Below are 14,511 nucleotides of genomic sequence, written 5' to 3'. Positions count from 1 at the left end.
GAAGAGCTTAGCTAGAATTTGAAAGTAACAATGATTCTCCCGATCCCATGGTAACGCTTTTGCAGAAGCCATAATCCCTTTTGAGTACGAAGCTTCTGCAGTGTTGATTCGGATTTCTCCACAAATATATATACAATCTGATTTAGTAAGAAGATTGTTCAAATTCTTTGTGTCTAAAAACAGTGCTATTGTTTTCATTCTCTCTCCTAAGCTACTTTTCATCTCCTAAAGATGTGCACAGCATACATCAAAATTCCATGTATCATTACGTGGAGAATCTTGAGATCCGCCCAGCCCCTCCAGAAAAAAAGTAGAGATGTTCAGGCCATATCTATATATTCCATTTTGGGATTGATGATATGCTATTATGGGCAAATTGAAACCTATCATCTATTAAGATAGTTTTAAGATAGCACCAATATTCTTCCATAGAATTCTGGAAAGGAGAAATGAATAAGCATGCAATTGTTGACTTACTATTGTTGAAAATATAAAATCTAAAAAGTTAAAAGTTATCTTTAGATGAAGCAAAAGTTTTCTTGGATTAGTAGAAAACAAAATTATCAATTTTAAATGGTCAAAACAGAAGGTAATTTAAGTTGTTAAATCCAGATTAATGTCTTTCTTGGAGTTAATCCTCAGTGAAATGTGCATTTTAAATCCTGAAAGTTATAAGTAAATGAATTACCTCATTTGTATTCTGACATAATGGAAATGTCAGTTAAGTCTTCTACAAACTTCAAACAGCAGTTGTGAACTCTTACAAAAACGAATAAAATGTATTTAGAATTTTCATTACTGGTTCACTGTATTAATGTTCAAGATTTGGGCTTAGATCAGGAGGTCACTGTCAGAGATTTACCACACGCTACCTTCCAAGAAGATACTGTACTTGTTTTCAGAGACTCAGGACAGGGACAGGTGTGAAGAATTCCTCCTGAATTAAGTTTTTCTAAGGCGAGACTTGCGGTATAACAAATGGGAGCTGTTTTGGGTCGAGAAAGACTGACAGCCACTCGAATGTTTTGCAGAGCTGCTGGGAAGATCCTCTTCGTTTTCATCTATTTTCCCTCTCTTTGCAAATAAATTACTTTTTTCTGTATCTGAAAGAAATTTTCAGAAAACGCTAGTTTAAGAACTTGGGTTTTCTTGTCTGCACGTCTAGAATAGAATAGAATAGAATAGAATAGAATAGAATAGAATAGAATAGAATAGAATAGAATAGAATAGAATAGAATAGAATAACTCTTTATTGGCCAAGTATGATTGGACACGCAAGGAATTTGTCTTGGTGCAAATGTTCTCAGTGTACATAAAAGAAAAGATACATTCATCAAGAGTCAAGAATCATAAAGTACAACACTTAATGATAGTCATAGGGTACAATAAGCAATCAAATCATACTAGGAAACAGTCAATATAAATCGTAAGGATACAAGCGACAAAGTTACAGTCCTACAATCACAAGTGGGAGGGGATGGGTGATAAGAAGTGATGAGAAGATTAACAGTAATAGTAATGCAGACATTTTTGAGGGAATGGACAGTGTTGAGGGAATTATTTGTTTAGCAGAGTGATGGCATTTGGGAAAAAACTGCCCTTGTGTCTAGTTTTTTCTGGTGTGCAGTGCTCTATAGTGTTGTTTTGAGTCTAATGAAAAAGCTGCCTTAATTAATGCACTGCATAAGCAGTTATACATATATTATTACGCAGACACTAAATAGCAGCCTGCTCTTGTGTTCCTCAGCATTCAAAGTTTAAAATATTTATGAATTACGGTAATTTTTTAGGACCAACATTTATACCTACCTGGTCTTGAACCTTTACTGGCTAACGATCCTTGGCTTGAAGTCCTAAGTGGAAGTAAGATTGTTTAACCATTCTGTACAAATCTAACATTAAATTTAATGTGACTTTAACAAAAGGGGATTCTAGGGGAAAAATTAATATAAATAAATAGATGGGAGTTGATCAGAAAGATCTGTTTTCTTTTAATGTGTAAAGTAGTCTTCTCTTAGATATTCACTGTTGAGAGATTGTCCTCTTGATAATTTCCCATTTGCTATTTGATTTCAGAAACTGGTTTTTACCAGTAGACTGGATTTTGGTGCCTTTTAAACCATCTTACCATGCCTACAGAAAATTCCCGAATAGTATGTCCTACTAATATAAATAAGGTGCCCCTTCACATATCACCAAACTAACAATACAGTATTGCAATGCTATATTTAAAATATATAGAGAAGCGACAGTCACTTGAAAGCAATTGTAGGTATGTAGGGTTGATAATATTTACATGATGAGTTGACCCATGCACTATAAATTATATAACTCTCATCCTGAAAAATAGTTGTATTAAACTTGATTAAGCACATCCTAAATAAAAACATTACTACACTGCTAACAAAATATTATTTACATTGCCTGCCTCAGAGTTCTTATTGAATGGGATGTATTACTTGGAATCTTGACATTCATGGACAATCTAGCTCCAGCTGCTTTTTGAATACAAAAATGATAAACACAGCATCACGTTGCAAGCTCCTCCCCTTTTGGGACATGCATGTGACATCATGATAGATTATCAAAGGAGGCAGAATGTGGAGTGCAGCAAGGTGGCATCATACACATTCAATATATTTTCTTTTTGTTTGTGCACACTTCTTGGTGCACAAACATTTACCCATAGTAGGTCGAACTGTTAAGATTGCAGTAATACCACTGAGGGCATCAAAATTACTTTCCTTGAAATATTATCAACCCAAATCAATCCATTGTAGGTTGAAGGCCTTTTCATTGACCTGAATGATTGAGTATCTCCACAGAGATTCAGATAAACAGGTTACAGTAGGTGCTTCCATGGTGTAAACTCTATTCCTTGTGCACTTTTTGCGAGTTTACCTGGCACGGCTACCTTCATTAGGTGTTCCTTTTTGCCCTCTTAGCAAAGCCTGAATGTTTGGAACTTCACTTTCAGTCTGGGCCGTTGGCTTATAATACAACAGGTCACGGCTGGTCATATCAGAGCGTATGAAATTGGATACAAACTCTTTCTCTGAAATACAAAAGATATAAAGTAAAGGTTCCCCTCGCACATATGTGCTAGTTGTCTCCGGATCTAGGGGGCAGTGCTCATCTCCGTTACAAAGACGAAGAGCCAGTGCTGTCTGAAGACATCTCCATGGTCATGTGGCCGGCATGACTAAATGTTGAAGGTGCATGGAACACTGTTACCTTCCCATCAAAGTGACCCCTATTTTTCTACTTGCATTTTTACATGCTTTCGAACTGCTAGGTTGGCAGAAGCTGGGACAAGTAACGAGAGCTTACTCTGTTACGCGGTGCTAGGGATTCGAACTACTGAACTGCTGACCTTTCTGATGAACAAGCTCAGTGTCTTAGCCACTGAGGACACTTTAAAAGATAAGCTTTGCAACTTACTTTTTTGGCTCAGCAGTGAGCAATCTGCTCATATTTACATTTCACTCATGTATGCTTTGCAACTGAGAGTGTTGTGGGTACATGAAAAGGATCGATTAAGACCCACAGCCAGTGGGGCAAACTCTGTTTCCCTTTGTAGCTGAAGGACGTCTCTTTCATTCTCTTTCAAAATTAGAGAGTATTCCAGACAGATGTAATCTAGAGAATTTTCCTAGAAACAATGTTTCAGGCTCTTCTTCTACCTGCACATCATTGTGCTTCAATTTGTAGTTTGTCTATTTTACATCAGATCTGTTTCTATATCTAGTTGATACGACTTAAAAAGATGTAAGAGTGATAATCATCTTTCTCTCTAAATGAAATAAGATACGATGATTCTTCTCATTTAGTAGACTGAAAATAAAATAAACGGTTGTTTTAACAGTCATGTTAATGGTAATGAGCCAGCTCATTAAAGCAGCAGTTAGCAGTAGCATCATATTTAGGTTCATGTAAAAGCCTGAAAACTGGTGTGTGGCTTTAAGGAATAGCAAGGCCTTCAAAAACACTTCTTCCAAATACTTTCCAAAGTGTATTGTGTGCTTAAAACAAACTTGATAATTGATACAATAAGCAAAACAAAACACATTGTGTGCAACTATAAAGTGTATTCTCTTACCTTTCACACTTGCCTTGGATAGCCACCTTTGAATCCCTCCAATGGTATCTGTCTGTAAAATGTCACAGAGTTTTTCTAGGACCTAGAATCAAGATGCTCATATTAGGTAGTAGTTTTGACTGTCTTATATACAACTCTATTTATCTTTTTAATGTTCCAGTTCAATTTGACAGTATTGCAAAAAAGGTATCAATATTTTTCTTTTTAAAACTCTGTTGATTTTATCCCTGACTGGGTTTCTACTGAGCCAGACATGAGTTCAAATTATTTACAAATGCTGTATGTACAATGTAAATTATTTTAGCCTTCATAATGTGTAACACCTAACATCACAGTGGCACAGTGGTTAGAATGCAATGCTGCAGGCTACTTCTGCTAACTACTGGCTGCTTGTAATTTGGCAGTTCAAATCTCACCAGGCTCAAGGTTGACTCAGCCTTCCATCCTTCCTAGGTGGGTAAAATGAGGACTCAGGTTGTTGGGGACAATATGCTGACTCTGTAAACTGGTTAGAGAGGGCTGTAAAGCATAAGTCTAAGTGCTATTGCTAAGTGCTATCACGCTTGCAATACTTTCATTTTCTAAGATTTCAGATACTTAAACTGATAAAAAAGGCAGGTGTTTTAGAGAAATACATAACAATAAGAATATAATTTAATTTTACATAGAACCTTAAACAAATTTTAATGTTGTTGCCAAGAATAGAGAATACAATGCCTTTGGGTTTGACAAAGAAAATACAATATTTTCATACACCTAGGCAAAATTGCAAAAGACAGTTTCTAGTGGATTCTGAATTTTTAAAAACTTATGTGGATGGAAAGATTAAGGACACCCAGCCTGAAAAGATCTAGCCAAACATTTTTTTAAAAAACTATGCGTGTGTGTGTGTGCGTGCCCTTTTTATTCCTGGCAATTTCCCGGATAAGACCCTGTTGTTTCTTAGCAAAATTTCAGAAGTAGTTTGCCATTGCCTGCTTCCAAAGGCTGAAAGAGAGTGGCTGGTTGTGTATCTAAGGAAGGATTAGGTCTCACACAGCTGAAGAAACTCCTTGGATGAGGAGCAAATTGTCTTCAAAGAAAAATAAGGAAATCCAGTTGCCTCTTTGGGACAACCATGACCTGGATGACGGAGAATCTCCATAGACATTAGATCTCACCGTTCCTGTTTCTAGCTGGTGTAATCTTTATTCTTTTTTGCCATTTAGTAATCATCCACATTTTTGCCACCAAAATTTAGTAGCCTAAGAAGATAAAGCCTACCAGTATTGGGTGTTATTGACTAAATAATACAATATTAATACGGTGGTTCTTGTTTAACAACCATTCTTTCAATGACTATCTGAACTTGTGACATTGCTCAACAAGTGATACTTACAACTGGTCCTTGACGTTTCAGCCATCACAATGCCCTGGCAATTACATGATCGTAATCTGAGCGCTCAACAACTGGCCCAGATTTCTGACTGTAGGAATGTTCCCTCAATCAAGGATTGCCATTTATCCTTGCTGGCTTCCCTCAATCAAAGACAGTGGGGAAGGCAGCAGGAAATCAGTAGTCCTGTTCATGTGAAGTTCTTGCTTAATGACCTGCATAGATTCACTTAATGAAGACAGTGACTAGGGACTGCCAGAATTGAGTTGGGGACAGCTGTCCTGAAAAATTTATAGGTTTTAAAGAAGTTTAAACATTTGTCTACATTCAATACCCAATAATTTAATCAACCATCTGCATATTTTTACTATTAGTTTCAATTAAGTAGTGACAATGCAATTCAAAGAAAAATAAAGTTACTGCAAAATACTACCTGATATGTTAAGAGGGAAATTACTGTATAATCCACTGTTTCACAGGAATATTCCTTCAATCTTATCTTTTAAACATCATTCCTCTTTGGCCATCATATTTTAACTTATCTTAACTTATATTATATAGAACCACTTACTGATTGTATCTTACTTTTATTTCTCGATCCAGATAACTTGGGGTATAATTAATATTTTCCCTGAAGTTTTCTTTATGATGCATTCTCTGAATAGGCACAAGTTGGAGGTCCTGAGAAGTCCTACTTTGTGGATGGTCTCCTAAGTATTTCATCAGAGGTTCATCCTGATGATAAAGCATTATGCAAAGAGAGACAGCGAATATAGATGAAAGGAAAAAGAAAATATTTGCTATGCTTCTGTTCTGGCGTGGTATTGTTTGGGAAAAGAGGAACATCTGAGGCAAGATCTTACCAGAGTTCAGACCTTATCAGTCAAACTGGAGAATTTGACCTTCTTGTTCCTGTCTTCCATCCTGGGAAGATGTTACTTCAACTTCAGAGCTTCTGACAGGTTTGTTTTGGAGACCAAGAAATTCCCTTTATGCTCCTTAGTGAAATTAGTCCACTAAACACACCAATTACTAGAGAAGCCTATAAGTAAACCCTCATTTCTATAATTATACAATCTCCACAGATACTGGTGTGTGTGTGTGTGTGTGTGTGTGCGTGTGTGCGTGCGCTTCTGTGCTTTTGAGTTAGTGTGAACACTTGGTGACTGCTTGGACAACTCCTTTCAGTTTTCTTAGAAAGATTTCCGACGTGGTTTGTCATTGTTTTCTTTCTACAGCTGAGAGAGAGTAACTATCCAAAGGTCACCCATCTGGTTTCATCCCTAAAATGAGATTAGAACTCACAGTATCTGAGTTTCTAGCCCAAGGGTGTCAAACTCAAGGCCCATGGGTCAGATCCGGCCCATGGGGTGCTTAGATCAGGCCTGCAGGTGAAGGACTGGCCTGCAGTGCCAGTGAAAATGGAGCTCATATATTATATACTTCCTGCAGCCCTCTGCCATGAAAACGGAGCTCAGGCCACCACAGGAGCCCCCCAACACGAGTGCCAGTGAGCTGGCCATGCCTCCCTGGCCATGCCCCCCAGCCATCCCAAGGTCAAACATAACCCTGATGCGGCCCTCAATGAAATCGAGTTTGACACCCCAGTTCTAGCCTGATCCCTTAAACATTACACCAAACTGGGTCTATCACAGTTACTATATCGATGTACTTTTTTTAAAAAACCATTTCTTTCCCCAATCATTTCTATAGCATAGAAGCATTGCTGAAATTAGGCTATTTGGGTGGCCTGATCATCAGGCACTAATAATTGTATGTAACCCAAGACAAGAAGTCCTGATTAGTTTAATTATAATTAAACCAATTTACTGGTAAACAGTTCCCCAGGGAGCGATTATAATGGAGACAAAAGATTCCTCACCTTTTTTCTTAAAAGAGGCGTATTTCTTGCTTGATTTCTCATCTCTTCAAATTCATTTTTAGCAAGATCTGGAATATAATGAAAGTTCCTAAAACATTGAAGTTGAAATTTAAAAGGATGGTCAGCTAATTATACTTCTGTTGAAGAATTCAACAATGTGTTATATTTTTATTAATTTGGGGATAGGGAAATAGATGCCCACATTCAAATGTGCAATATTGTAGTGATAGTAACACATATATGCTAGTGTATACACCTTTTTGCAAACCATTCACGGTCTTCTGCTGTTATTCACCACAACACAAACTAGTTGAAACACAACTCTGCCTCTTATATCCTTAGGATCTACAGTTGTAAACCAACAAGGAGTGGCAGAGACCTCATTCCAACTAGATCTTCTCTAGATACTCTTCAGCCATTCAAATTTCTACTGAAAGCATGGAGAAAATTAATACAGATGTCAAAATCTAAGGTGAAATAGGTAAAACTCAGGTTTTAATCTTGTACGGAAGGATTCAAACTTTGCAGTCATACACATTACTCACGTGGAAGAGTTACTCCGACTCCCTCTGTTATCAATGCTGGCAAAGTATTATTGGGAAAAATCTTATCTGCTGCAGTTCCAAGATGCCTGTAAGGCTGGCTATATGTTGGGCCTGGCATGATGAAATGCCCGTCATTGTACCCTCGGTCTCGTACGAAGCAGATTGGTGCATCATTTAATCCTGAGTAAGAAAATGAGCCTTTAATATTTTAATATTGAGTTTGGCACAATGGACAGGCAATCTTTTGGGGCCACTGAGCATATTAGGAATTTTAAGAACAGCATGATTTGATTGCTTATTGTACCCTATGAACTATTAAGTGTTGTACCTGATGATTCTTGACTCTTGACGAATGTATCTTTTCTTTTATGTACACTGAGAGCATTTGCACCAAGACAAATTCCTTGTGTGTCCAATCACACTTGGCCAACAAATAATTCTATTCTATTCTATTCTATTCTATTCTATTCTATTCTATTCTATTCTATTCTATTCTATTCTATTCTATTCTATTCTATTCTATTCTATTCTATTCTAATCTAATCTATATGCTGTGGCTGCTGTCATGGTTGTATGGACAGGATGGGCCTACTTGCCACAGCCAACTTGCTATGGGACAATTCAACAATTCAATGTAATCATTTAAAATAATTTCAAAGTGTTTTAATTTTTGTCAGTCCCATTTCACTTCATCCCTCTTTTTTTTTTTTGCATCCTTTCTTTAATGATTCTATTCCATCATTTCTTCAATATTATATAATTGTTGTCCTGCGGTGAGTTGTTCCACGGTGAATTGGCCACGGTGAGTTGCCCATGGCACGTTGTCCTAAACCCTTCATGAATGCTTAATAGTCACAATACAAATATTAAATTATTAGAATGCAAACTAGTGAGGTTGCCCCCCGGCCACCCCTTCCTGTCTCTGCCAAGTTCATTTTATTAATCTAACTGTTTTCCTGGAGAAAAACAAACAAACAAAAAAGCCTACAGAAAAACAAGGCAAAAGAATTATTAATCATTTTTTATTTTCTTACAATGCCTCTGAGTGATATAGGAGATTCAGAGGTGTCAATGAAGGCAAATTTGGAAAGTTGTTTTGCAAATCTGCAGTTACGGTAAAAACTATTTTCAATTCATACTGTTTTTTTTAAAATTTAACTTAAGTAGGGTAAGAGGACTGCCAGTTGCCATGGGCTTTGTGTTGTTGATCTCAGTATAAACATATATACAAACATGCAAACATATATAATATATATGTATATTCATATATATACAGTATATACAAAGGAAATTTTGGGTTGAATTTTTATTTTAAACAGGCATGTACACATAGTTATGCAGCACATGGAGCCGGTTCATATCTAAGTGTTATTTGCATGACTGTACAATCATATAATATATAATTTTGTATGAATAAATGAGCCATCATAGGTTAATCATCCCAGAGGAATACTTTCTATATTAAATGCTGCTGTTCCAGATGTAAATTCACCCAAAAATAAAATTAACTCAGTTAAGTTTCATATTTGACTCAGTCAGTCGGAAAACACTGATATCAATCCTTTCAGGGATTAATTGTGATCATGATCAGCATCAGCATCCAACATACTTTTCCATTGTAAATATACATTTATGAATCTCAAAAATCTCATAAAAGGTTTAGTGAACTCTAATTGGCTGAAATACCCATGTATTAATCCGTTAACTGACGAATAGTGATTTGCTGCATCAAACAACTTAGTTTTCATTTCAGAGTTCATGAGTTAGTTGTTGCTAATGAACCCAAAATGTCAAATATTTCTCAAGTTATGGATCAAAGCCAATTATATAAACCTCCATGTTATGATTTGTAAATCATAGGTTATGGCTTGAAGTGAAGATGATCCCAAAACAGTTAATAAAAAAGCATGCTTAAACAAACCATAGTTTAATACAATATGTAGCTCCATTGTTATTAGCATCTGCTGTGCTTTCTTAGCAATAGCTTTAGACTTATATACCACTTTACAGTGCTTTGCAGCCCTAAGCAGTTTGCAGAATCAGCCTATTGCCCCCAACAATCTGGGTCCTCATTTTACCCACCTTGGAAAGATGGAAGGCTGAGTCCACCTTCAGCCTGGTGAGATTCAAACTGCCAAATTGCAGTCAGCAGAAGTAACTTGCAATACTGCACTCTAACCACTGCACCACCATGGCTCATGAGTTTTTAGGCTTGCGAGTTTTTATTTTTTTAAAAGAAATTGTCTTTTACATAGTCAGTTTGATACCTGACTCTGTGGTTTCTTCCCCAAACCCCAAAAACTTTAACCTTAGACTGTCTACTATTGACCTCACCCCTTTCCTAAGAGGCCTGTAGGGGGCATGCATAAGCGCACCAACGTGCCTACCATCCCTGTCCTATTGTTTCTTTTATTTTTCTTATATGTACCCATTTCATGTATTCATAACTATGTTTATACTTATACCTATTATCTTGTAAGCGATTGACAAATCAAATCAAATAAATAAAAAAAAAATATTGTTATAGGCCACACAGCCAGTTTATTATGAGATGTGTAGCCGTATAAAATGAACAAATCAAATTGAGGAATAAACTCAGGCAATGTTTCTATTCAAGAAAACATAAACAAGAATGGAGTGATGGTACAGTTAGCCACATGGGGTGTGGGGCACAAAGGAGCCTTACCTTTAATGTGACATACATTTTTGGGATGTGGGGAGTGTCTACAAGCAAAATAGGTTCCTCCTCTTTGGAAGGGCTCATTTGAACTTTGCCTGGCAGTTCCTTTGTAGCTCAGTTGAAGCTCAGGCTGTTGTCGGAAATTGATATTCATCTTAAGGCTCTGCTTTTTTCCATGCAGTTATTCATGGGGCAAGGAGTAGCTGCAACATCTTCTGGAGGGATCTTTAATGCTGGACATAGAGAGGAACAGAGAGTCATATACATCAAGCTTATAAACATTCATATGCATCAAGGTATCATAGTATTATGAGATAAGAATGCTGTTAGTCTCCTTCCAAGAAACCCCCCCCTCAATACTATGTAAGTATAAACTGGGAGTTTATAAACATCACCTTCCTGAAATGGAATTGACATACATATGCTGCAAAATTTGTAAGGGTCAAGAATTCTGGTTTATAGCCTCGACAAGGATTACATCAATAATAAAACCCTGCACTATTAAATGTAGGAAATTAATTAAATAAGCTACTTTAGGACTATTTCTGGACTTGGAACTAAAGAAAACTAAACTGTTTAGGTGAATGCAATATCACGTTTTAAAAGAAAAATGGGATTATTGTTTTAACAATCATTGAGGTTTATTTTGTGGAATTGATGCTGCTTTCATTTTGTATGCTTCCTAAAGGACTCAATTACATATATTAATGAAGAAGATGTTAAAGATTAATATACATTTCAAAAGAATAGAATAGAATAACAAGAATTGGAAGGGACCTCAGAGGTCTTCTAGTCCCTGCTTAGACAGGAAACCCTACACCACCTCAGACAAATGGCTATCCAATCTCTTCTTAAAAACTTCCAGTGTTGGAACATTCACAACTTTTGGAGGCAAGTTCTTCCACCGATTAATTGTTCTGTCAGGAATTTTTTCCTTAGTTCTAAGTTGCTTCTCTCCTTGATTAGTTTCCACCCATTGCTTCTTGTCCTGCCCTCAGGTGCTTTGGAGAATTGCTTGACTCCCTCTTCTTTGGGGCAGCCCCTGAGATATTGGAACAATGCTATTGTATCACCCACCCACCCCCATCCTTCTTTTCATTAAACTAGACATACCCAGTTCCAGCAGCCTCCAGCCCCCTAATCCTCTTTGTTGCTCTCCTCTGCACTCTTTCTAGATTCTCAACATCTTTTTTACATCGTGACAACCAAAACTGGATGGAGCAGTATTCCAAGTGTGGCCTTACCAAGGCATTATAAAGTGGTATTAACACTTCATGTGATCTTGATTCTATCCTTCTGAAATCATATGGGATTGGAGGCCCAGTTGGAAATAAACCATGGAGTTTTATTTTGGTACAGATAGTCCTCAACTTGCACCAGTTTGTTTAGTGCCATTCAAAGTTACAATGGCAATGAAAAAAAGTGACTTATCCCATGGTCACATGATCAAAATTCAGATGCTTGTCAAATGGTCCATATTTACGATGGCAGCAGTGTCCCAGGGTCATGTGATCAGTTTTTGCAACCTTCTGACAAGCAAAGTTAATGGGGAAACCAGATTCACTTCACAACCATGTCACTAATTTAACACCAGCAATGATTCACTTACCAACTATGGCAAGAAAGGTTGTAAAATGGAGCAAAAATCACTTAACCAAACCCTAACCTTAATTAAAGAAAAGATATTGCCTAAGTTTAATAATGACTGGAGGGATCCTACTGACTTTTTGCATGAAAAGAAAATTTGTAATTATATGAGGTTTTGATGATTAGCAAAAATAGATTAAAAGAACATAATGAAAGTTATGCTATAACTGTTAAGATGTTGATTTACATTTTTAAAAATTATTTAGAAAAAAAAATTCAAAAGAAAATTGGAAATCATTTATCATTATATTTTCTTTTTCTTTGCACTTTTGACTTTGACTTTTTCCTCCCTCCCCACTTTTTTTTATTCTACTGGGTTTTTTTTTAGTTTTTATCTTGCTTTTTTAAAACTTAATAAAGATAGATTTAGATTTTTAGATTTGCTTTGGGCCTGCATGCATTGAAAGCTGTTTAAAGGATGCTTTTCTCCACCTCATCACGGACTTCACTGACATCATGACTTAGGAACCAAGGAGAAATTTGCTAACAGTGAGAACAATTAACTTGTAGAACGGCTTGCCTTTAGAAGTTGTAAGCGCTCCATCACTGGAGGCTTTTAAGAAGAGACTGGACATCCACTTGTCTGGAATGGTATGGGTTCTGCTACTTAGGCAGGGATGGGGGTGGACTAGAAGACCTTTCCAGCTCTGTTATTCTGTAAAAACTTGTCATGTATCTTGGCAGCAGGCTACTTCTGCAGCCAGCTGCCTACAGTTTGGCAGATCGAATCCCACCAGGCTCAAGGTTGACTCAGCCTTCCATCCTTCCGAGGTGGGTAAAATGAGGACCCAGATTGTTGGGGGCAATAGGCTGACTCTGTAAACAGATTTAACAGATTTAACCAATAATCAGAGTTGGAAGGCACCTTGTAGGTCATCTAGTCCAACCCCCCTCCCAAGCGGGAGACCCTACACCATTTCTGACAAACCGCTTAGAGAAGGCTGTAAAGCACTAAGTGGTATATAAGTCTAAGTGCTATTGCTATTCTTCCCAAATTCAATCCTTACACATTTTTTTTGCTCTGATAGTATTTGTCAAGTAGAGCCTCTTCAGCAAGGATGTCAAGGATCCACTGTGTCTAAATCCACCTCTGCAGCCATCTTCGCTGTACTTAGTCAAGCTAAAGCAATATTGGAAATTAGGAGTCCTTACCAAATTATATAATATAAGCAAAATACCTCTGATATATCTAGTGGAATGTGGGACTTCTGAAGTCTCTCTTATTCTACTGCTGCTTGCACTTCTTCAATGGAGTCAAACGGTTTGCTTTTCTGATTTTGAACTATTCTTCTCCGAAGAGGCAAAGCAATTTTTTGCAATACATTTAAGCCCTTGTCTCAAGCAATCAGATAAACTTTTCAATCTTTCTTTGTTCTTGGCTTCCCTGAACAGCTGGGGAAAAAGCAAGTAGAGACATAGCAGCTTTGGACTGGAACCCAAGAATTTTTTTAACCCCAGCATTCTGTGCACATCACTTCTTTTATGACATCTTGCTACCATATACAGACATAAGTAACCCCAGGGTTTCTTGTACACTGTACTGTAAAGCAGAAATGTGGTAAAATCCAGGGCTTACTCCTGGAAGCATCAATTACTTATTCAGTTAATCAGCTTCACTTAGCAATAAAATAGATGCCAAAAATAAAGCTGCCAAAACCTTTTTCCAAATAAGGAGTGACGTTGGTGATAGGGTGATCATCAAGTGAAATCCTGACTTGCTAAATTATGAGTATTGATAATTTTATATGGCCTCGTACTAAGAATTATTCAAACTCACTGCCATGGATCTCATATGGAACTTGGGATTCCCCAGGAAGTTGTCGGCAACCTAGATAGGGATCACAATTTTCTTTTAATCTTGTCCAGACTAGCAGAGAGAAAACTGGAAGGCCCTCAAAATTTATTCTGGACTTCGTTCTTCATTCTGCTTTTCCAAATATAAACCTGCCACTTTTCTTAGGACTGATACACCTGGGGTTAGAGATCATATAAATTCATTATATGATCTCTGAATGAATTCACCTTGGGGTCATGGTACTGCAATGTTTGAGGACCCAAGTCTACTGTAGGTCATGAGAGATTTTTATTTTTTTTAAAGAGAGACCTGGAACCCCTTTCAGAACAATACATTGTTCTTTTTTTATGCAGATAATAGATTAAATATTTTCAAATAAATCTCGCTGCAGATTTGGAACATCAAAATTACATATGAGGCTAGTTCCATGCAAGACACTGTAGTCAGATTAGTGAATTAAGCCATATGGGGAGCTGAGCATGTTGGCT

The 14,511-nt window shown here is 37.0% G+C and overlaps 1 protein-coding gene across 1 annotated transcript; it reads right to left on the bottom strand.

The window, feature by feature from the left end:
• Window positions 1-755: 755 nt before the first annotated feature.
• On the bottom strand, window positions 756-9,591 carry C4H4orf17 (chromosome 4 C4orf17 homolog). Its single transcript, XM_087962596.1, has 8 exons — window positions 9,588-9,591; window positions 7,902-8,081; window positions 7,357-7,424; window positions 6,060-6,209; window positions 4,100-4,181; window positions 2,902-3,055; window positions 1,810-1,853; window positions 756-1,103 (listed from the first exon to the last, which is right to left on the bottom strand). Exons 1-8 carry the CDS (start codon window positions 9,589-9,591, stop codon window positions 943-945), a joined length of 843 nt encoding a protein of 280 aa, XP_087818722.1. The 3' UTR covers window positions 756-942.
• Window positions 9,592-14,511: the final 4,920 nt, after the last annotated feature.

The sequence above is a fragment of the Notechis scutatus genome, chromosome 4, assembly GCF_049901735.1.
Source record: "Notechis scutatus isolate UNSWTSFEM ecotype Mainland chromosome 4, rNotScu1.2, whole genome shotgun sequence".
Taxonomy (NCBI): Eukaryota; Metazoa; Chordata; class Lepidosauria; order Squamata; family Elapidae; genus Notechis; species Notechis scutatus.
This window is presented reverse-complemented; position numbering and strand designations above follow the sequence as displayed.

Excerpts from the sequence above, each read along its gene's own strand:
- C4H4orf17 (XM_087962596.1), bottom strand. Across the intron at positions 6,210-7,356 it reads CGCCTCTTTTAAGAAAAAAG|GATGAACCTCTGATGAAATA; the intron begins GTGAGGAATCTT and ends CTTTATCATCAG. Across the intron at positions 4,182-6,059 it reads ATCTGGATCGAGAAATAAAA|GTCCTAGAAAAACTCTGTGA; the intron begins GTAAGATACAAT and ends TCTTGATTCTAG.